Source organism: Cetorhinus maximus, chromosome 5, assembly GCF_964194155.1.
Source record: "Cetorhinus maximus chromosome 5, sCetMax3.hap1.1, whole genome shotgun sequence".
NCBI lineage: Eukaryota > Metazoa > Chordata > Chondrichthyes > Lamniformes > Cetorhinidae > Cetorhinus > Cetorhinus maximus.
In genome coordinates this window covers 117232416-117258411 of record NC_135883.1, presented here as the reverse complement: position 1 = coordinate 117258411, position 25996 = coordinate 117232416, and the positions used below count along the sequence as shown (strand labels likewise).

Here is a 25996-nt window from a genome sequence, read left to right as displayed (position 1 = left end):
TTGTTTTTACAATCCAGGTTGGTGGGTAGAGCACATGAGGGTTATGCTTCACTGTCAAAGGAAATGTCGGTGAACCATAATGTGGCTATTTTGAGTGCATATGAATTGGTTCCTGAGGCATACCGGCAGAAATTTGGGAATATGAGAAAAGAGCCTGGGCAAATTTATATTGAGTTTGAGAAAGTAAAACAACGTAATTTTGACCGGTGGATACCAGCATTAATGATAGGGACATATGCAGCTGTTAGAGAGGTAATTCTTTTGGAAGAATTTATAGATTCAATTCCTTCGGTAGTGAGAACTCGTGTGGCAGAACAAAGAGTTGGAACAGTAAGACAAGCAGCAGAAATAGTTGATGATTATGAGTTAATTCATAGAGCTAAACCTTTTTTTCATCACCCTTTTAAATCAGAGAAGGATAGAAAGTGGGAAGGTGAAAGGAAGGTGGGTAGTCAGGGAAGAGGAGTAGATGGAAATTCGCAGGAAGGTTTTTCTCAGAATAAAAAGGAAGGTGGTAAGGGTAGAGATGACACTGGAAAATTAAGGTGTTTTCATTGTAATAAAGTTGGACACACAAAGTCAGTGTGTTGGAAATGACAGGGAAAATCTGTTGGGATTATTGGGGTGCAGAAAAGCTCTAGAAGTAAAAGTACTGTAGGTTCGGAGGTTCAGGCACAGGAAAAAGCAATAGTTTGTGTAAAGGTAACAGGGGGAATCGGTGATAGGTAAAGAAGTGGGAATGTGTTCAGTTTACCTAGGGCTGGATCTGCCGGTCAGTGTGTGGGGGCAGGCCTGACACACCGATGTGCAAAATGACGCACGATGACATTGGGCGTGCGTCCCGATGTCATCACACGTCATCTCGATATTTCGTTCGGCGGGCATGGACGGCTGTGCACCCTCCGAAATGTCAACGGCCTATTAAGGCCATTAAGAAAATAACTAAACTAGTTAAGAACACTGAAACAAAAACAAAAATAGCTGGAAAAAGATGTCATAGACAAAAGGACAAAGGGGTTTTGACAGTGGTGATATTAGCTAAGGAATGTGCTAATGATGACATTAAGGGTAGAAAGCAGGACGAGCAAGCGACAGACAGCCCTAGTGGGGGTGGGGTGGGGGGAAGGGATCAAAATAGGCTAAAAGGTAGAGATAAAACAATGCATGGGAATACATTTAAAAATAATGTAAATAGGTAGGAAAAGAAAAATACATATTTTTTTTAAATTCTAAATTATTGGAACACAACACCCTTTTGTTTATGACATCTTTGGCAATCTCTTCTTTGCCTCCACCTATCACTGGCCCTCTATCCAGCTCTACCTGTCCCACCCACCTCAACCAGCTTATATTTCACCTAATTTCTATATTTCCTTAGTTCTGATGAAGAGTCATACGGACTAGAAATGTTAACTGTATTCCTCTCCGCAGATGCTGTCAGACCTGCTGAGTTTTTCCAGCTATTTTTGTTTTTGTTTCAGATTTCCAGCATCTGCAGTAGTTTGCTTTTATCTTAGTTAAGAACACTGCCTGTCCAACCTAAAGGTTGGCGGGCAGCTGAAAAGCCCAAGCAGCCTTTGTGTTTTTCAGGAAACCTCATCCATGGGCAGGCTGAGGTTTCCTGAAGCTTTTATAAAATCAATAAATTAATTTTCCCACCTTCACAAACATGTCCCAACTCATATGACATTGTCACTTGAGGGGACATGTTTGAATCAATTTTAACATCATTTATTAAAATGTTTCATTCTCTGTTCAATCTCCCCGAGGCAGCTTTGTGCCTCAGGAAGATTGCTACGCTCTTTTGCACGCATACGCGAAAGAGCACAGGCCCTGACTCTCCCTCCTGCCCCTGCCTCCACAGGTGGCACTGAGCACTACCAGCCGCGCCATACGCTGGGCGGGCCTTAATTGGCCCGCCGGCATAAAATAGCAGTGCGCCCAGCTCCGCGCTCGCCTGTGCCCGCTCCCGCATAGCCCGCCTGCCATAAGTAAAATCCTGTCCCTAAGGGAGTTCTGAGGAGCAGATTACTGAAATGTTTAAAGATTTTGTGTGTGAAGGGAAAGTCTTTCCTTGTGTACAGGGTGGAGTAGGTAAAGATGTTAAAATTTTAAGAGACACAGGAGCTAGTCAATCCTTAATGTTGTTGGATAGAGACATTTGTTGTTTAGAGGGGGCAGAATTTTGCCCTTGGCGTGCGGGCTCAGCGGGGGCGGGCAGGGGCGGTCGAGAAGCCGAGTGCCACCCGTGATCAGGCCCGGAAGGCAATTTCACGCTGGCGAGCCAATTAAGGACTGTCCAGCGTGAAACGCAAATGGCAGCACTTAGCGCTGCCTGTGCGGGCAGGGGGAGGAGGGCGAGTGGGCCTAGCACGACCTGCGCACATGCACGCAAGTGCGCACTACATAATCTCCCTGAGGGCGATGAAGATATATGAAAAATCATTTTAAAAATAAAAATGTAATGAAACATGTCCCTGCTCATGTGACTCTGTCACATGAACAGGGACATGTTATTAATGAAAAATTCAAGTTTTTATTTTATTTTTATTTGCTTTTGAAAACCTCATCCCGCCCATGGAAAGTGCTAGTTCTGTTTCCAGTACTGGGTGACTTGTTAAAGGCAAGCTTTAGTGGGCCTTACAGGATTGAAAAGAAACTGAGTGAAGTAAATTATTTAATAAGTACTCCAGGTAGACGAAAGAAGCAGAGGGTGTGTCATGTAAATATGCTTAAAAAGTACTTTGACAGGAAAGAGGACCAAAAGGAGGTATTAGTGGTGGTAGAAAATGAGAAAGAGGTAGAAATGCAGAATTCTGAAATTGATTTTCCTCTAATCAAATTGGATAATAAGCGGGTACTTGAAAATTTAAATGTAATATTGAGTTAGCTTCCAGACAAGTGTCAAAGCGCTTTGGGGAAGCTATTGCGGTCACACAAAGATATTTGTGGGAATAAGTTGGGAAGGACAAATTTAGCTATACATAATGTATGTGTAGAAGTTTCGTCTTCGATAAGGCAACATCCTTATAATTAAATCTGGCAAAGTTATCGCAAGTACAGAAAGAAATTGAATTTGTGCTTCAAAATAACATTGAGTCTAGCCGCGGTAACTGGAGTGCGCCTATTGTGATGGTACCGAAACTGGAAGGACGCAAAGACTGGGTGTGGACTATCGAAAGGTGAATGCGGTGACAAAAGTGGATTCATATCTTATACCATGGTTGGAAGATTGCATTGAGAAAGTGGGATAATCAGAAGTTATCACAAAGATTGACTTGCTAAGAGGATATTGGCAATTAACATTATTGGTAATATGAGATATCGGCTTTTGTGACACAAGATGGATTTTATCAGTTTAAAATCATGCCATTTGGTATGAAAAATGCACCTGCAACATTTCAAAGACTAACAATCAAAGTAATTGCAGAACTTACCAGTTGTACTGTTTATATTGATGACTTGATAGTTTTCGGTCAAACATGAGAGGAGCATTTACAACATCTGGAGTAATTATTTAATCGATTACAAGGAGCTAATCTGGTGGTGAACTTTGCTAAAAGTGAATATTCAAAAGTGCAAGTTACGTATCTACCATTGGACATGATGAGGTGACTCTGAGAAATGTGAAAGTCAAGGCTATCATGGATTTCCTCATGCCTACAACAAAATGAGAAGTTTTGAGATTTCTGGGCACGAGTGGCTTTTATCGGAAATTTGAATGAAAAAGTTAGCAGTGTGGTTGTTCCATTGACTGAACTATTAAAAAAGAACAAGAAGTTTTAATGGACACAGGAGTGTCAGAAGGTATTTGGCAGTTTGAAAACTGTATTGACTTCAACAGCAGTTTTGGCAGTACCCAGTTATGCCAAGCAATTTAAATTGGCCACTGACGCAATAGATATTGGCATTGGGGCCGTATTGTTAAAAGAAGATGACACTGGAATTGAGAAACCGCTAGGGTATTTTTCACGAAAGTTGAATGTACAACTGAGCAGATATTCAACAATCAAAAAGGAGACTTTGGGGTTAGTGTTAGCATTGCAGCATTTTGAAATTTACGTTGCAAACAATCTGTCAGAAACAATTGTTTACACAGACCACAATCCTTTAGAGTTTCTGGACAAATTTTGAGATAGAAGTGCAAGGCTATTCAGGTAGAGTTTATTACTGCAACCATTTAACCTACAGTTAAAGAATTCCCTAGATTCACGACCCCCACCCCCTTGAGAAAAATAAATTTCTCCCTGGCCAATTCCTAAAAGGCTGATCCTTGGGCCTGGATTTTCTTACCTCCATGTCAATGGAGGCAGTGAGCATTAAAAATGGCAGGCGGGACCTGATTTTGGGATCCCTTCTCCCGTTCCCAGTGCCCCCAATTTTCAGTGGCCCAGGATAAGGATGCAAGTAGCAAGCCCACACTCTGCACTCCAGGCCTGGCTGGCTCCATTGTGTGGGTAGGCATCTCCTGATCCCCTGCAATTTTCGTGGAGTTGGGTCAACTTGTGGTCCACTGGCCCAGAGAGGGGTCGTGAACCATAGTCTGGATTCGGGAACCTTTTGATAGGTAAAGTAAAAAGGTCTTACCCATGCCCCTCCATGCCAACTCATGACCCACCATCCACCTCCATGGCTGCTCATTCCCCCATGCCAGCTTCCATGCCCATTCATCCTGTATACACTCAGTACAGAACCAAAAAAACCCTATAGTAACAATGGCACATGCGGAACGGCTTAAAAATGCACTATTCATAATTTTCTTTTTTAAAAAAAAAGCTGCTGTTGCTACACCCTATAAAAGTGCCAATCAACCAGACCTTTAAAGCAACAATGATAGAAGCTATAAGCACTTGACACCTCTTTATCTTGTGCAAATAACCATTGAGCTATTGATAAAGGAGATCACAGAAAGAATAGCTTATTATAACACCATAAAGCTGTCAATCTTCTCTGCACCTGTGTCAACATACTCACTCACACAATACTTTTAAGGGAGTCTGGGCTCTCAGTCAAGCCTCATTTTGGTTGTGGTGTGAGGGGTGAGGGCTAGAGAACCCCTTTTAAGGGAAGTATATTCTTCCTTAGGTAAGGAGACCAAAACTGTAGGCAGTATTCTGGGAATGGAATCACCAAAGCCCTATATAATTGCAGCAAGACTTTCTTATTCTGATACTCCAAACCTCTTGCATTAAGTGCTAACATACCATTTGCCATCCTAATTGCTTGATGTGCCTGCTTGTTAACTTTTCTGTGATTCATGTACAAGACCCCCAAATCCTTTTGAATGCCAACATTTACTAGTTTCTCACCATTTAAAAACTACTCTGTTTTTCCATTCCTCCTACAAAGGCGGATAATTTCCCCATTTAATACTCCCATCTTCCACCTTCTTGTCCAATCACTTTACCGGTCTACATTCCTTTACGTCCATTTGACGTTTGATTCTCCACAATTTTCCAGTATGTTGTTTTTGTCTTCTACTGTGAAGAGGGATACAAAATATTTGTTTAACGTCTCTGCCATTTCCTTGTTCCCCATCATAATTTCCCTTAACTCTCGATCTAAGACCTACATTTATTGTCAGCTATATCTTCTTTTTGCATATTTGCAAAAGCTTTTACCATCTGTTTTTATATTTCTTGCTAGTTTGCGCTCATATTCTGTTATCTCCTTCTTTATCAATGTCTGCTGATTTTGAAATCCTCTCAATCACCAGGCTTACTACTGTTGTTGTCAACACTGTAAGCCTCTCCTTTTAAATAAATACCGTCCTTAATTTCTGGAGCTAGTCACAATTGTACAAGTTTCCCAGTGGAGACTTATTCCTCGAGTAAAATATATGTTCATTGGGAATTATGAATTAATTCTTTAAATGCTTGCCATTCTTATCTACCTCATTTCTTTGAATCATATTTCCCAATCTATCTTAGCCAACTCGCCCCATTGCACAATTGTGTCCCATTACACAACACAAGATCTAAAACAATCTGTTCCTTCCTTGGTCATAGAGTCATAGAGGTCTACAGCACAGAAAAAGGCCCTTCGGCTCATCGAGTCTGTGCTGGTCAAACAAGTACCTAACTATTCTAATCCCATTTTCCAGCACTAGGTCCATAGCCTTGTATGCCATGGCATCACAAGTGCACATCCAAATACTTCAATGTTATGAGGGTTTCTGCCTCTACCACCCTTTCAGGCAGTGAGTTCCAGATTCCCACCATCCTCTGGGTGAAAAACTTCTTCCTCACACCCCATCTAAACATCCTGCCCCTTACATTAAATCTATGCCCCCTGGTTATTGATCCTTCCACCAAGGGGAAAAGTTCCTCTCTGCCTACCCTATCTATGCCCCTCATAATTTTATACACCTCAATCAAGTCCCCCCTCAAGCTCCAGGGAAAATAACCCCAGTCTATCCAATCTCTCTTCATAAATAAAACTCTCCAGCCCAAGCAACATCCTGGTAAATCCCCTCTGCATTCTCTCTAGTGCAATCACATCCTTCCTATAATGCGGATTCCAGAACTGCACGCAATAATCTAGCTGTGGCCTAACCAGCATTTTATACAGTTCCAGCATAACCTCCCTGCTCTTATATTCTATGCCTCGGTTAATAAAGGCAAGTATCCCATACGCCTTCTTAACCACCTTATCTACCTGTCCCGCTACCTTAAGGGACCGGTGGACATGCACACCAAGGTCCTTCTGATCCTTGGTACTTCCCAGGGTCCTACCATTCATCATGTATCCCCGTGCTTTGTTTGTCCTGCCCAAGTGTATCACCTCACTTTTATCCGGATTAAATTCCATTTGCCACTGATCAGCCCATCTGACCAGCCCGTCTATATCGTCCTGTAATCTAAGGCTATCCTCCTCACTATTTACCACCCCACAAATTTTCGTGACATCGGCAAACTTACTGATCAACCCTCCTACATTTAAGTCTAAATCGTTTATATATACCACAAACCTCAACATTCTTCTTGAGTTGTCTGCCCGAAGGCAGTTCCTTGGCGATTATTCTCCAAACCATAGAAAAGTGATTTTTTTTTTAACTATGAGTAGGGTGAGGAAGCAGGTCCCGAGTCTGCCTCAGCCCGAAAGGGAATCAAACCCCTGCTGTTGGCATTGATCTGATCCACACACAAGCCATCTAGCCAACTGAGCTAACAGGTCAACTCTTCCTTGACATATTGTTCTTAAAAAAAACGATCTCAAATTCCATTCCATAAATTCATCCTCCAAGCTACTTTTATCCACTTGTTTTGAGCACTCTATATAATGATAAAGTCCCCCACTGGCTATTATAATCGATTATTAAGGAGATTATAGGTGGGCACTTAGAAGACCTCAAGGCAATTGGGAAGAGTCAGCATGGTTTTGTGAAAGGAAAATCGTGTTGAACCAATTTATTGGAGTTGTTTGAAAGAGTAACATGCGCTGTAGATGAAGGGGAGCCTGTAGACGTACTGTACTTGGATTTCCAGAAGGAATTTGATAAGGTGCCACATCAAAGGTTATTACGGAAAATGAAAGCACCTGGTGTAGTGGGTAACATATTAGCATGGATAGAAGATTGGCTGGCTGGCAGAAAGCAGAGAGTATGCATAAATGGGTCTTTTTCTGATTGGCAGGATGTGACGAGTGGCATCTCACGGGGGTCTGTACTGGGGCCTCAACTTTTTATGATTTACATCAATGACATAGATGAGGGGAGTGAAGACATGGTAGCTAAATTTTCAGAAGACACAAAGATTGGTAGGAAAGTATGTTGTGAAGAGGACATGAGGTTGCAGCAGATGGATATTAGATACGTTGAGTGAGTGGGCAAAGATCTGGCAAATGGAGTTTAATGTGGGAAAATGTGAAGTTGTTCACTTTGGCAGGAAGAACAAAAAAGCAGAGCATTTCTTAAATGGAGAATGGCTGCATAATTCTGAGGTGCAGAGGAATTTAGGTGTTCTAGTACATGAGTCACAAAAAGTTAGCATGCAGGTACAGCAAGTAAATAAGAAGGCTAATGGAATGCTGTCCTTTATTATGAGAGGGATTGAACATAAAAGTAAGGATGTTATGCTTCAGTTATACAGGGCATTGGTGAGATCGCACCTCGAATACTATGTGCAGTTTTGGTCTCCTTATTTAAGGAAGGATGTAAATGCATTGGAGGTGAGTCAAAGGAGGTTTACTAGATTGATACCTGGAATGAGTGGGTTGTCTTATGAGGAAAGGTTGGACAGACTGGGCTTGTTTCCACTGGAGTTTAGAAGAGTGAGGGGTGATTTGATTGAAGTATACAAGATCCTGAATGGCCTTTGACAAGGTAGATGTCAAAAAGATGTTTCCTCTTGTGAGTGAGTCCAGAAGTAGGGGGCACTCATTTAAAATTAGGGCTCGCCCTTTTAGGACAGAGATGATTAGAAATTTTTTCTTTCAGACGTTTGTGCGATTTTGGAATTCTCTGCCTCAGAAGATGCTGGAGGCGGGGTCATTGAATATTTTTAAGGCAAAGGCAGATAGATTCTTGTTAGGCAAGGGAATCAAAAGTAATTGGGATTAGATGGGAAAGTGGAAATCGAAACACAAGAAGACCAGCCATGATCTTATTGAATGGCGGAGCAGGCTCGAGGGGCTGAATGGTCTACTCCTGTTCCTATTTCTTATGTTCTTATGTAATTATTGCATTGCCCTTATTACATGCTCCTCTAATTTCCTGAATTATTCTCTGCCCAACACCATGATTACTGTCAGGGGGCCTATAAACTACTCCCAACAGTGATTCCTGCCCTTTATTATTTCTTAGCTCCACCTATACTGATTCTATATTCTGATTGTTTGGGCTAAGACCCTTTCCCAATACTGCAGTAGTTTCTTTTTGCCCTCCACACCATCACCTCCAAAGTCCCCGAAGGTCCTGTCTTGGCCCTGGCTCCTTTTTCATGCAGTTCCTAAGACTTTAAGCTTTGGAATACCTTCCCTGCACATCTGCGCCTCTCTACCTCCTTCAAGAAACTCCTCAAAAACTACTGCTTTGGCCAAGCTTTTGGTCATCTGACCTAATACCTCCTTATGCGGTTCGGTGTCACACTTTGTTTTATAATGCTCTTGTGAGGTGCCTTATATACAAATATAAGGTGGTTGTTATTTTTCTTTCATAACACCACCTGTAAGCACCGGGTCAGCTTCCACATGTGTGCTGCTGACATCTAGTACTACCTTTACATCACCTTCCTTGACTCTTAAATTACCAGTTTGCTCTCAGACTGCTTATTTGCATAGATTCTTGAATGAATTACAATTCCACCAACTTGGGGAGAAGCAAAGTCCCTTAGTCCCTGCCACAAACCCTGCTCCCTTGCCATTGATTCTTTCCTCCTCCTTGGCCACTGTCTCAGATTCAAACAAACTGATTTAACCTTCCATTCTATTCAACCCTGAGCTTAGTTCCAGCCCTCCTATCCGAAAGACCTTTTTACTTTCACCTCTCCAACTTTGTCCATCCCCTGCCCCTGTCCCCACCTCTGATCCTTTGACACTGAAATCTTATATGTTAGTTCATCAGTCCCCTAACTTGACTTCACCAATGCTCTCCTTGCTAGCTTCCCTCTCTCCATTCTCCATAAACTCCACACAGATCATGTCCAGTAAATACTCCATGTCAACCACTCCACTGGCATTGACTTGTATTGGTCCCGGCACTTCATATATTAGCCATGAACATTCTGAAAACCTGCACTGAGTCATTGGTATAAATATGTCAGAAGGCTGATCTTTGGTGCAAAAAGAGTGAGAAAATTTAGCCATGATGTGAAAATGGCCATTAAGTGACTTCCGTCTGCTTTTCATTACGTCTAAATGCCCTTGATCTTTTATATCAATTCTATGAAACCTCTGCCAAAACCCTGTACCACTCGTTAACTTACCTCTACCTCCAGGCAAAACTGTAGCTTGTGCAAATTTCTGAACTTATTCAAATTCTCAAGTTGCTGTAAACGTACACATGAATTTGCAGCTGAGCCCACAGAAAATACCGACTTGTGTCGTTTTCCTTCTTACAAGTGAGAAAGTGCAACCATAGGAGTCTTTCAATTTTAGACTTTTAGGCTTTCAAGCGTGCTTATTGGCTGCCCATTTCAGTGGCAAGGAAGCCCTGGGGATTTCGAGGCCCTGGCCCCATTTAAATCTAGCAGCTAGGCGAGCTGTAGGAGACCAAACATACATACTGGTGCAGCTTGCCAGGTTGAGGCCTCAAAATGAGGCTGGGGTGGGCCGCAGTCATGCAGGGCGGGAGCTCCAGAGTGACATTGGCTCAGGTTATTCTTGTGGACCCCTGAGGAGTCTTCCTGCCACTCACAAATGTAATTTAGTGTGCACCTGTAGTGGGCGTCTTTGGTTTCATCACCTGAGCAGAGCCTGAATTATGTGGGGCTTGACCAGCTTCAACTAAAAATAGCAATCATGGGCCGATCTACATCATAAGACCCTAATTTCCAAATTAAAAGCTTCCTCATGCCAGCACTTTGGTCACCTGGTGGTCAGTCCCTTTCAAAATGGAACAGGCTGCTTTGCCGGTGTTAAAAAGCCAGTAAGGGTGCTGACCCCGTTTGAGGAATGTTATCATCTTGTTAATAGTAGGCAAATTAAGGAAGTCAATATTTACCCCAAAGACTTTTCTGAAATTCAAGCATGAAATAGGCAGAGAGCAATGAATGGGAAGGCAGGCAAAGTCTTTGGAGTTAACATTCCGACCAGAGGACTGCAGCATATTAGAATGAAGTACTGTTTTGTAAAGGTTTATGGTAAGCTTGGCTAGAGCAGGAGAGTGAAGGCAGAAAGGTCACTGTTGAAAGGCTCTGTTACAAGGGAATCAGGGTCACAGAATTAAAATATTCATCAAAGCAATTACCCAAATATCATTTCCAGTATTTTCTGCTTTTATTTCAATTATATGTAGTTTTTTTTTCTTTTTTTAAATCCTGGAGCGTATATTAGAACCTGCACTCTTCCAGGACTATAGATGGTGCTGTTGCAAAATGACCATGTTCTTCAGCTGCCATAGTAAAAGCAGATAATGAGGGGCAGAATGAACCTGAAAATTAAAAATTGAAGCCAAGAGCAAATGTGGAATTGGGAGGAGAAAGGTGATGAGTGCAATGCAGCACCAGCTGCTCACATCGCTGCCCGGAATGTCCTTATTAATGTAAGGCTGCATAGTGGCTCATGTCAAAACCACGTGCAACAGCCACTTTTCCTAACCCCCAATGCGATTGACACAAAACAGCCCTGCAAACAACAAGCCCATTGCATTTCCCCAAGCTGGTCCCCGTCAATCCATGTCTTTCTATTAATAATCAAGGAAATTAAAAAGTAACTTGCCACTTTGGATCCAAAAGCGGGCAAGATGGAAAAGCAGTGAAACCCAATTAAATTTATGTGAGTCTAATAAAGACAGAAAACATTATAGCAATGTTTTGTCATACACCCATGAGCACACCCTTTTGCAACTACAGGCTATCTACAGGCTATTCCCTTCCCATTCCTACCGCTCCTACATGGTGCAACATCTGACTTGAGCAGACTGCCTAGATCCCTGCTAGGACTGCTGAAGCACTCTTGGCAAATGGCCTCGGGTTTTACAGTGTGTGAGGATAAGGATTAAGGTGAGCGACAGTAGTGGATGGATAAATGGGGATACGAGAAATTGCATAGGAAACGATGAATAGGCGCTACAAGGTAAGTGGGTGTGAGGAATTAATGGCCAGCCAGCGTGAAACGCGCACTGAGGGAAGCGGGAAGAGGGGAGGCGCAGACAAAATTGAGGGTGCAGGTGGGCGCCTCTAGTGAGCTCCCTGAAGGCAAACAGCTGATGCAGAGCTGCCTCAGGAAGCTGCAGGCCTGGACAGATTAAAGGACAAGAAGAAAATGCACCAAACTGTGTCTGTGCAACACATTCCAGCACCTGACAGCGAACTCAAAAAACATAAGTCCCCAGATATCATTTTTCATTATATTCCACCCCGGACATTTCATCCCGCCCTTGGATGAGGTTTCGTTAAAAACAGGCTGCCTGCCTGCCCACTCACCGTTTTGCCCGTGCAATGAGCGCAAAATCACATGGGCAACATAAAATCATGGGCAATAGGGTTTTTAATTGCCTTAATTGGCCCTTTAATTGTCGGCAGGAATGGCTCCAACTCCCACACGTGCCCACTGACTTCAATATTGCTCGTGTGCGCGATGACATCAGGACATGCGCCTGACGCCATTTTGCGCAATTTCGCATGTGTTTGGGTCAGGTGCACGTCCGCCCACCCAAACAACGCAAGATTCTGGCCATGGATACGGAATTGGCTGAGTGACAGGAAACAGGGAGTACAGATTAATGGATGTGTTTCAGGCTGGAGGAAGGCTTGAAGTGGAGTTACCCAGGGGTCAGTGTTGGGACCCTTGCTTTTCCTGATATATATTAATGATATATCAAAGTTTGTGGTTGAAATGAAACTTAGAAGCATTGTGAACTGTGGGGAGGATAGTGTAGAACTTCAAAAGGAATAGACAATTTGGTGCAATGGGCGGTAGATGAGGTTCAATGCGGAGAAGTGTGAAGTGATTCATTTTGGTAGGGAGAACATGGAGAGACAATTTAAAATAATGGGCACAATTCTAAAGGGTGCGCAGGAGCAGAGAGTCCTACGTGTAGATGTGCATAAGTCATTGAAGGTGCCAGAACAGGCTGAGAGCGTTTAATTAAGCACACAGTATCGTAGGCTTTATTAATAGGGGCATAGAATACAAGATCAAGAGATTATGTTGAACCTGTATAGGACACTAGTTCAGCCTCAGCTGAAGTATTGTGTCCAGTTGTGGGCATTGCACTTTAGGAAGGATGTAAAGGTATTGGAGAGAGTGCAGTAAATATTCATCAGAATGGTTCCAGGGATGAGGAATTTCAGTTACCAAGATAGATTAGAGAGGTTAGGACTATTTTCCTTGGAGAAGAGAAGACTGAGAGAAGATCTGATAGAGATATTCAAATCATGAGGGGCTGGACAGGGTAGATAGGGAGAAACCGTTCCCACTTGTGAAAGGACCGAGAACGAGGGGGCACAAATTTAAAGTAATTGGTAAAAGAAGCAAAAACGACATGAGGAAAAGCTTTTTCACACAGCGACTGGTTAAGGTCTGGAATGCATTGCCTCAGATTGTGATGGAGCCAGGTTCAACTGAAGCATTCAAAAGGGATTTAAACCGGTATCTGAAAGGGAAGAATGTGCAGGATTAAGGGGAGTAGGCAGGAGAATGGCACTAAGTGAATTGCTCATTCAGAGAGCCGATGTAGACATGATGGGCCAATTGGCCTCCTTCTGTGCTGTAACAATTCTGTGACTCTGGGTGATCCACCTGTCAAGCAGTGACAGTACTCGCCGATAGAACGAGTACTTTGGATATCAACCTCTTAGCTGACCATGGTCGGAGCTCTTCAGTGTAACTGATTGAAGCCTTCCCAACTTGTCTGTTTCACTGAGTAAGTTCTTCCTGCTGTGCCATCTCCTTCTCAACCTGCCAGATTGCAGATACAGCATGGAACTCCAGAGCTATTGGGAAAGGGAGAATCCCTGCGCAAAATCATTGCTAAATTGCCGCCTTATGTGCTTCAACTGGCTTCACTCCTCAGCAACAGTTCCCTGCTGAACTCCGAACCTGCCCGTGGGAATGTCAGTATGGGACAGGGTCACCTTGGTGCCCCAACTCAATGTTATTTTCTGCAATTTCCCCATGACCCCACTTTCACTGGCCTGAGAAAATTCCACCATATCTCTCTCTGGCTTTGTCACACCTGGGATTCTCTTGCTTCTCACTCCTGGCTCCTTGAAATTCCATGTTTAGATTGGCCCATAAATATTGGAGTTGAGATGGTGTCATGCTGGTCATCCCACCTATTGCCACGCAATCAACGCTGAACCAGGAAGTAAAATAATAATGAGCTGGCTGTATTAAAATACCACGATAGGCATACTGGACCAACTTCTGGGCTTTCTTATGCGATAGTGCACCTCCCTGTTCCCAATGCACCGCATGTTATTATTGGAGCCAATGGAAGGGACTTTCTGGCCCTGATACCAGCGGACACTGTCACAGGCGGGACAGGAAAATTTGGAGAGCCTTTAAAATTCAACAGCTTTTAACGAATGTGAGTGAAATATGTGATGCAACATTGTTAACTACTGGTGATGCAGCAGGCTCCTCAAAGCACCAGAGAAGTACCACCTACAGTGCTTTCGCAATATCCTCCAAATCCAGTGGCAAGAAAGGTGGTCAAATAGTAGCATCCTCTCCCAAGCCAACATTCCCAGCATCAAGGCACTAACCAATCAAAACCAGCTCCACTGGGCAGGACATGTTGTTCATACGCTTGACACCAGACTCCTGCTGGAACAGCTCTACTTGGAACTCAGTCTTGGCTGGAGTCCCCCAGGAGGTCAACAGAAAGGATTTAGGGATGTCCTCAAAGCATCCCTGAAGAGGTCAAGCATTCCCACCGACTCATGGGAGTCCCTCACTTGTGATCAATTTGGGAAGGCAACAAACACATTGAGAGACTTTGTCAGGAACACACACAGGTGAAGTTGAGGCATCGAAGAGAATGCATAAACCTCCCAACAACTAATGTATGCATCCCGCCAAACACCACCTGCCCTGCATGTGGCAGAGTCTGCAGATCATACATTGGACTTACCAGCCATCACAGAACCCATTGAACTGGAAAGGAAACATGTCACTCTCGATCCCAAGGGACTGCCTAAGAAGAAGCATGTGATACAGATAGATAATGTGATAATGTTCTCTGAATTGATAGGTTTAAAGCAAATCATCTAATGTTCATCTAGGTTTATAATGAGTTTTTTATTTATTCTTTCATGTGATGTGGGCATCGCTGGTGAGGCCAGCATTTGTTGCCTATCCCTAATTGCCTTTGAACTAAGTGACTTGCTAGGTCATTTCAGAGGACAGTTAAAAGTCAATCACGTTGCTGTGGGTCTGGAGTCACATGTTGGCCAGATTGGGTAAGGATGGCAAATTTCCTTTCCTGAAGGACATTAGTGAACCAAATGGGTTTTTACAACAATCAATGATAGCCTCATGGTCACCATCACTGAGACTAGCTTTCAATTCCAGACTCTACATTAATTAAATTTAAATTTAAATTCCACCCATTGCTGTGGTAGGATTTGAACCTGGCCTGGGTATCTGGATTACTAGTCTAGTGATGTTATCATTACACTACCATCTCTCCCACTGATTTCAGTAGTTATTTAATATTTCACTCTGAAAACATGCCTGAATTGTCCTTGATGGATATCCTACATTTTGATATTAATAAAACCAACAATTCGATTCATCTCTGGCATCTGAATTTATATAGTTTGAATTAATCTACTTGGTTGATCTAACATCATCATTGACAGTTGATGTTTCAGCCACCTATGTCCTCTGGATATCTCTTCAAAATCTCCACCTTATCACTTCGCTCCTGCTTCAAAAAGCCCCCTAAGGGTTACAGCTCTCTTTCACCTCCTAGCCCTTTCTTCTCGATGGCTTGCTGTCCATTCTTTTCATCCGCTGTCCTGTTAAGTGCACTGAAACATTGTGAGAAACGCTATGGAAATGTATGTTCTTTTCATGCTTTTTACACCTCAGGACTGCACCGTGCACATGCTCTTTATCCCCAAGAGCAATATAATTATTTTGTGGAGTGAGGTTGGTATGGGCTCTACTAACAAAATAGCCCAGGCCATAATGCCATCTCCCCTGGGAATATGGTAATTGGAAGCAGCTACTTCAAAGACAAGTAGTATATTCAAAACAAAAACAAAAATACCTGGAAAAACTCAGCAGGTCTGACAGCATCTGCGGAGAGGAATACAGTTAACGTTTCGAGTTCGTATGACTCTTCTGTTTGAAGAGCCATACAGACTCGAAACGTTAACTGTGTTCCTCTCCGCAGATGCTGTCAGACCTGCTGAGTTTTTCCAGGTATTTTTGTTTTGGATTTCCAGCATCCGCAGTTTTTTGCTTTTATCTTAGTATATTCAAACCCTGGGGCAAGTGCTAACAGGATTAGACTTGGTTTGTCAGAGACTGGAATGACTCACGAATAAAGTTTACAGCCAGCTATAATCTGGGATGGACAGACTAATTTAAAAGATTCCGAGCAAGGCAAATTTTGGCGGAAGACTGGTTTGGAGAACTGTGCAAGGTCCTTCATGCTTGGGTACATAGATACAACTAAGTCGAAGGAAAGGAAGCTGATTGTGGATAACTTTAAGAGGCAATCTGCTGGGAGCTCAGCACTAGCTCCTTTAATCATTGTATTGTCCAGCACTCGGTTTGTTTTGCAAATTGGGTTGCGGAGAGAGTAGAAAACGTCTGTACTTGTTGGTTGCCAAGGATACGGAGGCAAACTGTAACATTTCCTACTCCTGCCTTCAGCTGAGTTCAGCTAACTCCAGAACAGGAATCAAACATGGGATTTTCTGGTCCATAAGACTCAGCTGCTAAATGCATAAAAACACTTAGCCCTAAATGTAAGCACGTTATTATTGTTTTTGACGTTATTTTCTTTGCATAATTTTAGCCTGTACTGTAACATAAGAAATAGGAGCAGGAAGAGACCATACACCCCCTCAAGCCTGCTCCGTTCAATACAAACATTCTGCCTCACCTCCACTTTCCTGCACACTCCCCATATACCTTGATTCCCTGAGACCAAAAATCACTCTATTTTAGGCTTAAATATTCTCAATGATGGAGCATTCACAACCCTTGTGGTAGAGAATTCCAAATTTTCACAACCTCCTGCGTGAAAAAATTTCTCCTCATCTCAGTCCTAAATGATCGTAATCCAACAAGGGATGCTATATTTCTGCAATATAGGATTGAGGAAGATCCTATGGTTCTCGTGACTTCAGAAAGCATAAAGCCTCTCTAAGAACCATTTGGTCAGTGATTTTTTCCCCTTCACATTTAAATGGAGGCATGATCCTAAAGTTGTATGATTAGTAAATTACTGTCAAAATAACAGGGAAGATTATACTGAAAATGCTTTGCACCCTTACGCCCACCCCATTATCAAATTAATTGGTTTCAGTTCTCCTCCAGCCCGATGGGATAGGGAGGAAAGTGGCCTGCACTACTGAAGTAAACTACCATTCTTCGTAGACACTAAATGTGATTTCAAGAGATAGGCTAGACTAATTTTTTAAGGAAAGAATTGAGGGTAGAAATTTTTTTAAAACTGCTATCGGCAAGGAACACTATGTACTAAGGCTCAGAATTCCTTTAACGCACTAATTGCCATGATAAATAGATTTGAGGTTTTTGCATGTGGGTGAGGTGTACATAGCTTGTGATGCCAAGTGAGTGGCTGTCAATTTTGTTTCTACATCTCTTCATAGATTAATATAATTGTGTGTGATCTTTATTCACATTCAAAGGATCACGTACAATGCATAAATGACCCCACTGTTGCTCACGTGTGAAATTAAACTGTTTGCAAGCCAAAATAAATATTGAATTTAAAAACAAGGGCGGGACTTTCCATTCGGGAGACTAAGTGTGATGGCGGGCAGGATTAGCGGCGGGTTTCCCGCTGATCAGCGGGTTGGGTTCTCACGCCCAATCTTCTGCTTGAAACCTCATTAATTATGCATAGGTGAGCTGCTCACTGAATCACGTGTTGGGGTGGGCACCGACTCGTCCGCCCGCCATCACCTAGTGCCATATTTAAATGTCAGCCGAACACACACTTTGCTCTGCAGCTCAGCTGTGTGGTCGGAAGTTCCAGAGATGGATCCAAGGAACAAGAAGAGTGCGCCAAGGTTTAGCCACAGCTCCCTGGAGGCTTTAATTAGAGGTGTCCACCAGCACTGGGAGGGATGGATCCAGGAGGTCCACCAACCTCACCTTACCAGCCTGGGAGGCAGTTGCGAAGGAGGTCAGCTCCACGGGCAACTGCCAGAGAAATGCCATCCAGTGCAGGAAGAGGATGAATGATCTCATCCACACCGCCAGGGTAAGTAACTTTCAGCTCACTCCAAATTCACACCCTTATTATGGCATTATGCACTTGAAGCATCACCCAGCTCAGGGATCTCACACAATATTAACAGGGGAGTTATCAGCATCAAGAGCCTATTCACCAGCATCTCATCTATCATCCTGCACAAACAGCATCTTCAGCCTTACTGGGGAGGGCTCAGCACTCAGTGGGTATACATGCTTCCCCACCTCTGCTCCATCCCTTCTCATCACATTCCACCCATTTGTCTTCATGCAGGCCCAAAACAAAAGGGGGAGATCCCAGACTGGAGGAGGGATGGCCGACATCGGGAGCTCTCAATTTGAGGCGGATGCTGCCGAGTTGGCAGGGGAGGCCAGAGATCGTTCCTGTGGTAAAGGCGAGAGCGGCCTCTCTCAGCAAGCCAGTACGGGTGAGCCCCCCCATGAGTTGATCACATCCTGACATTCGCAGTGAGTGACATGCACTGTTGTATTCGGCCTGTTCATGAACTAAATCTGTCTGCTCGCTCTCTCACAGGCAGCAGCAGGTTCAGACAGACCAGCTTAGCCAACATAAGCCCCAGCCCCCAGCCCACCTCAGAGGATGATGAGGATCCATTTGAAGAATGCCCATCACTCCTTCACCTGCACCCTCCAACAGCGTAGAGACACACACCCTGATCGGTCACGCATCTAGATTAGGCTCGGGGTCACATTCTGTGGAACACCTCACTGACACATCTCCGCAGCAGTGACAGCCCTGGCCTCCAGCCCTCTAAGGCACCTGCTGAGTCTGAGTCAGATGATAAGCCTCTGGAAATGGCCATCACAAAAATGCTGGAGATGCAAAGACAGGCGGTGGAACATCAAGCAGGGTTGCAAGTGGCAGTCAACAGACAAGAGCGAAAGATGGAGGAATCTGTCCATATTCTGTCCAATGTGGTGGCGCCGACATGCAAGCGTCTTAAGGTCTCAATGGGAAGGGTGGCAGCCTCCTTGGCTACCTTGGCGCATCAGATTCTGCTGTATTTGCACTTGGACCTGCGCCCCATCACTATAGGCATTGGTGGGATCCATCAGTGGCTAGGTGAGAGGGGGCAGGGCACCGTGACCTCACTCCAGGTTCCCCTTCTCCTCAAGGAGTAAGGCAGGGGCCCTTGGGCACCCAAAGTGGGAAGGACCAGCAGCTGGGCACCCTGGGGCCATCCATTTGGATGACTCTGTGTATGTCCAGCTGATCTCAAACCCCTCTGCGTGTGACCTCCCCCACCTCCAGCTGCACAGGCTGAGGAAGGCACACAGCAGGATACCCAAAGTAGGGTGGGGACCCCGAGATCTCAGTCATTCGGAGGACACCCACCAAATTCACCAAAGACAAGAAGTCGCATTCAGCAGGCTGCCCCCACCTCTGCAGCAGATGTCAGGGATGCACCAGGACATATCATTAGTGTTGAAAAGATTAAGAAACATTGATATCATTTCCGGCTCACAGGTTTTCACTCACTGTTTATATCAAGCACCTTTGTAAATACATTTGTTGTTCCTGACAATAGACTCGTAATTTGAATGCGCCGTTCATATGCATCTATGTGCCCTCTTATTGCGAGGTTAACCTAAGCTCCCACTCCGGGATTGCTTCCTTTTGTGAGCTTCACATTCACGTGATGTCAAGCGGACTCATTTCAGTTACACGTGCGGTGTGTAAGGTCAGGGAGATGTGCCAAGCTCTTTATTGAAAGAGATTGCAAGTTGCATTGAGCTTTTATTCCTTACAAGACATCATGGAGGTATGTGTGCTCAATTGCCTTGAAGGGTGACCAGTAATCTTGATCCATCTTCAATTAGCTGTCTTCATTGTTAGTGCCAACGCACAATACATGCAGCCTTGACGGTATCTCCAGCCATGTGCGCATCTCTGTGACTGCAAGAAGTGTCCCATTTAGGAGGCCACGATTGCATCAAGTCCAAGTCAGGCGATAGTACTGAGGACTTGTGCCCCAGAACTTGCAAAGTCCCAAGCCAAGCTGTTCCAGTACCGCTACAACACTGGCATCTACCTGGCAATGTGGAAAATTGCCCAGGTATGTCCTGGACACAAAAAACAGGACAAATCCAACCTGGCCAATTACCGCCCTATCAGTCTACTCTCAATCATCAGTAAATTGATGGAAGGGATGATCAACAGTGCTATCAAGTGGCATTTGCTTAGCAGTAACCTGCTTACTGACGCTCAGTTTAGGTTCCACCAGGGTCATGCAGCTTCTGACCTTATTACAGCCTTGGTTCAAAGATGGACAAAAGAGCTGAACTCCAGAGATGAGGTGAGAGTGACTACCCTTGATATCAAGGCACCATTTAACTGAGTGTGGGATCAAGGAGCCCTAGCAAAACTCGAGTCAGTGGGAATCAGGGGGAAAACTCTCCGCTGGTAGGAGTCATACCTAGCACAAAGGAAGATGGTTGTGGTTGTTGGAGGTCAGTCATCTCAGATCCAGGACATCACTACAGGAGTTCCTCAGGGTAGTGTTCTAAGCCCAGCCATTTTCAGCTGCTTCATCAATGACCTTCCTTCCATCATAAGGTCAGAAGTGGGGATGTTCGCTGGTGATTGCACAATGTTCAGCACCATTCGCGACTCCTCAGATACTGAAGTAGTCCATGTCCAAAAGCAGCAATACCTGGACAAAATCCAGGCTTGGTCTGACAAGTGGCAAGTAACATTCGCGACACACAAGTGCAGGCAGTGGCCATCTCCAACAAGAGAGAATCCAACCATCGCCCCTTGACATTCAATGGCATTACCATCACTGAATCCCCCACTATCAACATCTGGGGGTGTTACCATTGATCAGAAACTGAACTGAACTAGCTATATAAATACTGTGGCTACAAGAGCAAGTCAGAGGCTAGGAATCCTGTGGTGAGTAACTCACCTCCTGACTCCCCAAAGCCTGTCCACCATCTACAAGCCATCCAGGACAAAGCAGCTCGCTTGATTGGCACCCCATCCACAAACATTCACTCTCTCTACCACCGACAAACAGCAGTGTGTGCCATCTACAAGATGCACTGCAGAAAGTTACCAAGGGGAAGATTTTGCCCTCGTCAGGTGGGCGCAGCGGACGGGCCCAGGAGCTGCTGCTCAACGGTCCAATGCCCGCAATCGGGCCCTGACTGCAATTTTATGCTGGTTGGCCAATTAACGGCCAGCCAGCGTGAATCGCGCGCTGAAACACTCAGCACTGCCTGGGTGAGGGGCGGGGGGGGAGGAGGGCGAGCGCAGAAGTCAGCACATGCATGTAGGTGCACGCATTGAAAGCTCCCTGAAGGCACAGAGCTGCCTCAGGGAGCTGAAGAATTATAACATTAAAAATAAAGATTTAAAAATTAAGGTAAACATGCCCCCTCATGTGATGCTGTCACATGAGCAGGGACATGTTAGAAATGAGATTTAAACATTTTAATTTTATTTTTAATTAACATCAGAAACCTCATCCCGTCCGTGGATGAGGTTTCCTCAAATTCCAAAGGCCGTTTGGCCTTTTCACCCGCCCGCCAACTGTAAGGTTGGATGGGCAGAGAAAATTTCCATACAATTAATGAATGAATGGGCCTCTTAATTGTCGGTGGGTGCGCTGCCAACTCCTGCGCACGCCAGCTGACTGAAATATTGCGCCCGACATCATCGGGTGTTATTTTTCTCCCGTTCAGGTTGGGCACACGCTCGCCTGACGAGAGAAAAATTGCGCCTCAAGGCTCCTTGGGCAGCATCTTCCAAACCCATGACCACTACCATCTAAAAGCACAAGGGCAGCAGATACATGGGAACACCACCACCTGGAAGTTTCCATTCAAGCCACTCACCATCCTGACTTGAAATTATTTTGCTGTTACTTCACTGTCGCTGGGTCAAAATCCTGGAACTCACTCCCTGACAGCACTGTGGATGTACCTACACCACATGGACTGCAGCGGTTCAAGAAGGCAACTCACCTTCTCGAGGGCAATTAGGAATAGGCAATAAATGCCAGCCTAGCCAGCGATGCCAACATACCATAAATGAAGAAAAAAAGATAACCAGCAGCTGTGCTCCTTTAACGGTTGGCTGCATCTTCCATTCCTCTCTGTTAATGTTCATATTGATCTACTTTGTTGTGACCTCAGTGAGTCCTGCACTCTCATGTTAAAGCGTTCCAAACGTCAGTGCTTCCAATTGCACCTTCTCAAAACAATCTTCCAGACTTCTATCAGCTCAGAGTTCATTCAGTGTCTCTAAGCAGTTTGAGGGTGCATCCTGAGAGGGCCCCTTAGTTGAGCCATGGGCTCCACTCACGCTGCGTCACACTGCCGCCCCTCTCCCCAAGAAGATTCTTTTCCACTTTCGATTATAAACTGTGTCATAACTTTGAGGTCTCAAGATGATGGTGCTGCATTTTTACTTCGAGATCAGCTTTGACCCTCCCTCTGTCAGTGTCCGGATCCTACCGATCATCCTCGAACCTCACGATGCGTAGGTAGAACTCCCTCTGGTGATACTCCAGCCTCCCGCAATATCCCTGTATCCCATTGTCATTGTCATGGACATTCCTGCCCTCCCCACTGAACCCATCACTGTTAGTGTCCCCATGCCCCATGTGGATCTTACCCATTCCAATCTTGCAGCTGTGCTCAAGGTGAGATACAGAGGCAACCCCCCCACCAGCCCCCAACCCCTCCTGGAGAGCTCCAAGTAACCTCCCTTTATTACGTTTTCCCCATTTACAGGCTGCAGATGCCTCCCCTGCCCATGACTATCCCATGCAGTTCAGTACCGAGCCAGACACTCCCATCCACAAACCCATCATCCCCGAGTGTGAGACAATGATTGCGCCCTGCACACCAAGCTGTGCCTGATCCCCATTGAGCACTCGCCCCTTGCCCCTCCCTATAGCGGGAAGACAATGTGTGTGCTATGCATAGCCCTGTAGCATGGCCTGTGAAGCCCCAGGACTGCCTTAATCTCTTACCCCGACTAAATGGTCCACAGGGCCCCAGGACTGCCTATAATCTCTCACCCCGAATCCCGCCCACCCCCTTTTGTGTCTGCATTCCAGTGTTCCTTGTCAGGCTCCAGCTTCCCCACCCACAATCTTCCCTCTGCCTGCCATTGTGCCCACTGCCATCACCCACCCCCCCCACAACCTCAAACACCACCATACCCACTTCACCATCGTGTCTCCGTTATCTGTTCCCCCCAGTCCCCTGTCGTCATGCTGGTCCCTGTCTTAGAGTGCAGTCCTGCCTGAGGCCCACAGGGTACAATACTGTTGTCCCGAAGTAGTCCAGCACCCACTGTGAGCAGTCCAGCTCAACACCCCGATGCACCCACTGTGAGTAGCCCAGCTTAACACCCCGAGGCACCCACTGTGAGCAGCCCAGCTCAACACCCCGATGCACCCACCGTGAGTAGCCCAGCTTAACACCCTGAGGCACCCACCGTGGGCAGCCCAGCTTGACACCCCGATGCACCCACCATGACCAGCCCAGCTCGACACCCCGAGGTACCCACCGTGAGCAGCCCAGCTTGACACCTTAAGGCACCCATCATGACCAGCCCAGCTCAACACCCTGAGGCACCCACTGTGAGCAGTCCAAGCATAAACCACCACCAGAGTGTGGTCACGCTGGCAGGTAGGCTCCAAATGTTGCACTCACCTTGAAGTCATGAGCGAAGTGAGGGTGGACTGCTCCATGCCACTTATATTTGGTCATGAATGAGACTGGTCTAACTTCCTGCAGGCATGGCATGTAATTAGGAGGGGGACTGTGATTCTGGCGAGTTGCATTTTTAATGAGTATTCATGACATGCTAATGCATGCAGATGGGGTTCCCATCATGCGTCATCGGGAAATCCGACCTGCATTCAGCCCACCATGAAAGTGGTGAGAGGGAAACTCCGACATGTTTTCCCTCTGGTGGGATCCTGACTTTTGGCCTTTCTCTGAATTTTCTGCTGCCTCCCACCATGAAACACGCCACTGGCAGGACCGGAAAATTCCGCGCCAAGTCTCTATTTGCAAAAGGCAGAATAAACTGAAAATCAATCCTGTAACTTGGAAAGATGGGTATTTGCACTACTTATATTAAAATACATTAAAAAAGACTTAAGATGGGGAAACGATAAGCATCACCACTCTTTCCTCATGATGAAAATGCTCAGAACATGTGAACTGATGTTACCAGCATTGTTTGACTTTTTCCACAGAGTGCATCCTGATCCAGCAGTCATGCTTTCCCTCAGAGCAGCTGTAGTCTTTTTTAATATATTCATTATCTAATTTGATGAACTGTACAGATGTGCTTCTCTGGATAAATCAGTTCGGGGAACGGGGGGAAATTTTAACCCCCACAAACAGGTGGCTTTTAGCATGTAACAACGTGTGTCTCAGAATTAAGCATGAATTTAAATTTAATTTTAGTCCGGATGGGTTTCCTGGGCCTCGCGAAACAAGTCTGATAAAAGGAGATGAGGACTACCCACTCCAGGATCCCACAATCACCCCTCCAACCCAACCCTTTTGATCACCCCCACCCTAATTCTTCCAGCCCCTCACGCTGGCCCCATAGTCGGGACCTCTGATCTATTCTACACCAACTCTTCCAATCTCTTCCCCTGAATCCTCTGATTTCTGATGCTTCTGATCTCCCCCACGGGCCCTCCAAACTCCCCCCTTCCTTCCTCCGCCAAGACCTCGCACGTCCACCATCACCGACCCTTCTGGTCTCTCCTCTGAGTTCTCTGATCCCTCCCTTCCTCCTCCCTATTCCGCTGGTGCCAAAAGCCTCCACACCCAATTATCAGCCAGCCTCACAATCTGGCTGTCTGTTACCAGGAAACAGAGATAACAGATATTACTCAGTCCCTGCTGTTAAATTTGGCTGGACCTGGCGGAAACTTGTTCTTCTTCGTTTCCTGGACATTAAGCAGTAACCCCTCTCCCTCCCCTCCTCCAAGCTAATATCCAGCCAGTTGTGACTTTGCTGCGTTAAATTCATGGATCGTTATTCTTGAATGATTTACAAGGAGAGATGTTCCATTATTTTGTTGTTTGGGTAAAGTGCACAGAGAATTCTGTGTCAGTGCCCTTTCAGAGGTGCCTACCCCTGAGCAGCCAAAGTATCTCCCCATCCAAACTCTAGGCTCTTTTTGATATGCAAATCAGGTTCCTTGTGATCTATGTTGGATCCCAGTTGCTGTGCACTCTCTGACTAGTTTCACTGGTGGTGGAACTGAACAGGTAAGTTTCACATTAGATGTGCAGGACCAGGAGGAGCAGGAGCCCCACAGAAGCCTGGTCGCCTGTTTACAGTCTGCCTGAATGTGACATCAAACAGACCTTGAGCATCAATGGAGTGACTGAGGTGACCCCCGATTTTCGACTCCTGGCTGCCTATTTTTCAGCTGCAAAATGAGCTAAATTTCTCCAACCATGTTCATTCGTCTTTTTGTTTAGTATGAGTTTTGAAAATGACAACCCTCACCAGCTAATAATTGAGATAAATTGAAATGCATCTTTTGCACTTCTTTTCCTGAAGCACCATTGTTCAGTGTGAATGGAACATATCTGCTTCCAGTGAAATGTTGGGAAGGAAGCCTTTGTGGAGGAATCATTCAAAGAGGATTCTGAGCAAATTTCTTTTAACATATAGGCCTGAATCTTCTGGTCGGCGTGCCGGGGAGGGGGAGGCACTCAGCGATGCATAAAATGACGTGCGGTGATGTTGGGCATGCGACCCAACGTCACCACACATCATTCCGATTCTCAGTTCGGTAGGTGCACAGCAGAGTCAGCTGCGCGCCCACTGAACTGTCAAAGGCCTATTAAGGTCATTAGTTAACTAATTAAACTAATTCTTAGGGCTGCCCGTCCAACCTTAAGGTTGGCGGGCAGGCGA

At 45.2% G+C, this 25996-nt stretch overlaps 1 protein-coding gene across 6 annotated transcripts in view; it reads left to right on the top strand.

Moving 5' to 3' along the window:
* The window catches only part of LOC144680873 (3',5'-cyclic-AMP phosphodiesterase 7B-like), a 189668-nt gene that overhangs the window by 40845 nt on the left and 122827 nt on the right, over positions 1-25996 (top strand). For 3 of the 6 annotated variants that reach the window (XM_078542356.1, XM_078542358.1, XM_078542357.1), the window contains exon 3: positions 18338-18491. The exons of the other annotated variants lie outside the window; for them this stretch is intronic. In XM_078542356.1, the coding sequence (XP_078398482.1) occupies positions 18377-18491 (115 nt within the window). In that variant the 5' untranslated portion in view covers positions 18338-18376. The remainder of the gene's footprint in view (positions 1-18337; positions 18492-25996) is intronic. 6 annotated transcript variants of the gene reach the window in all.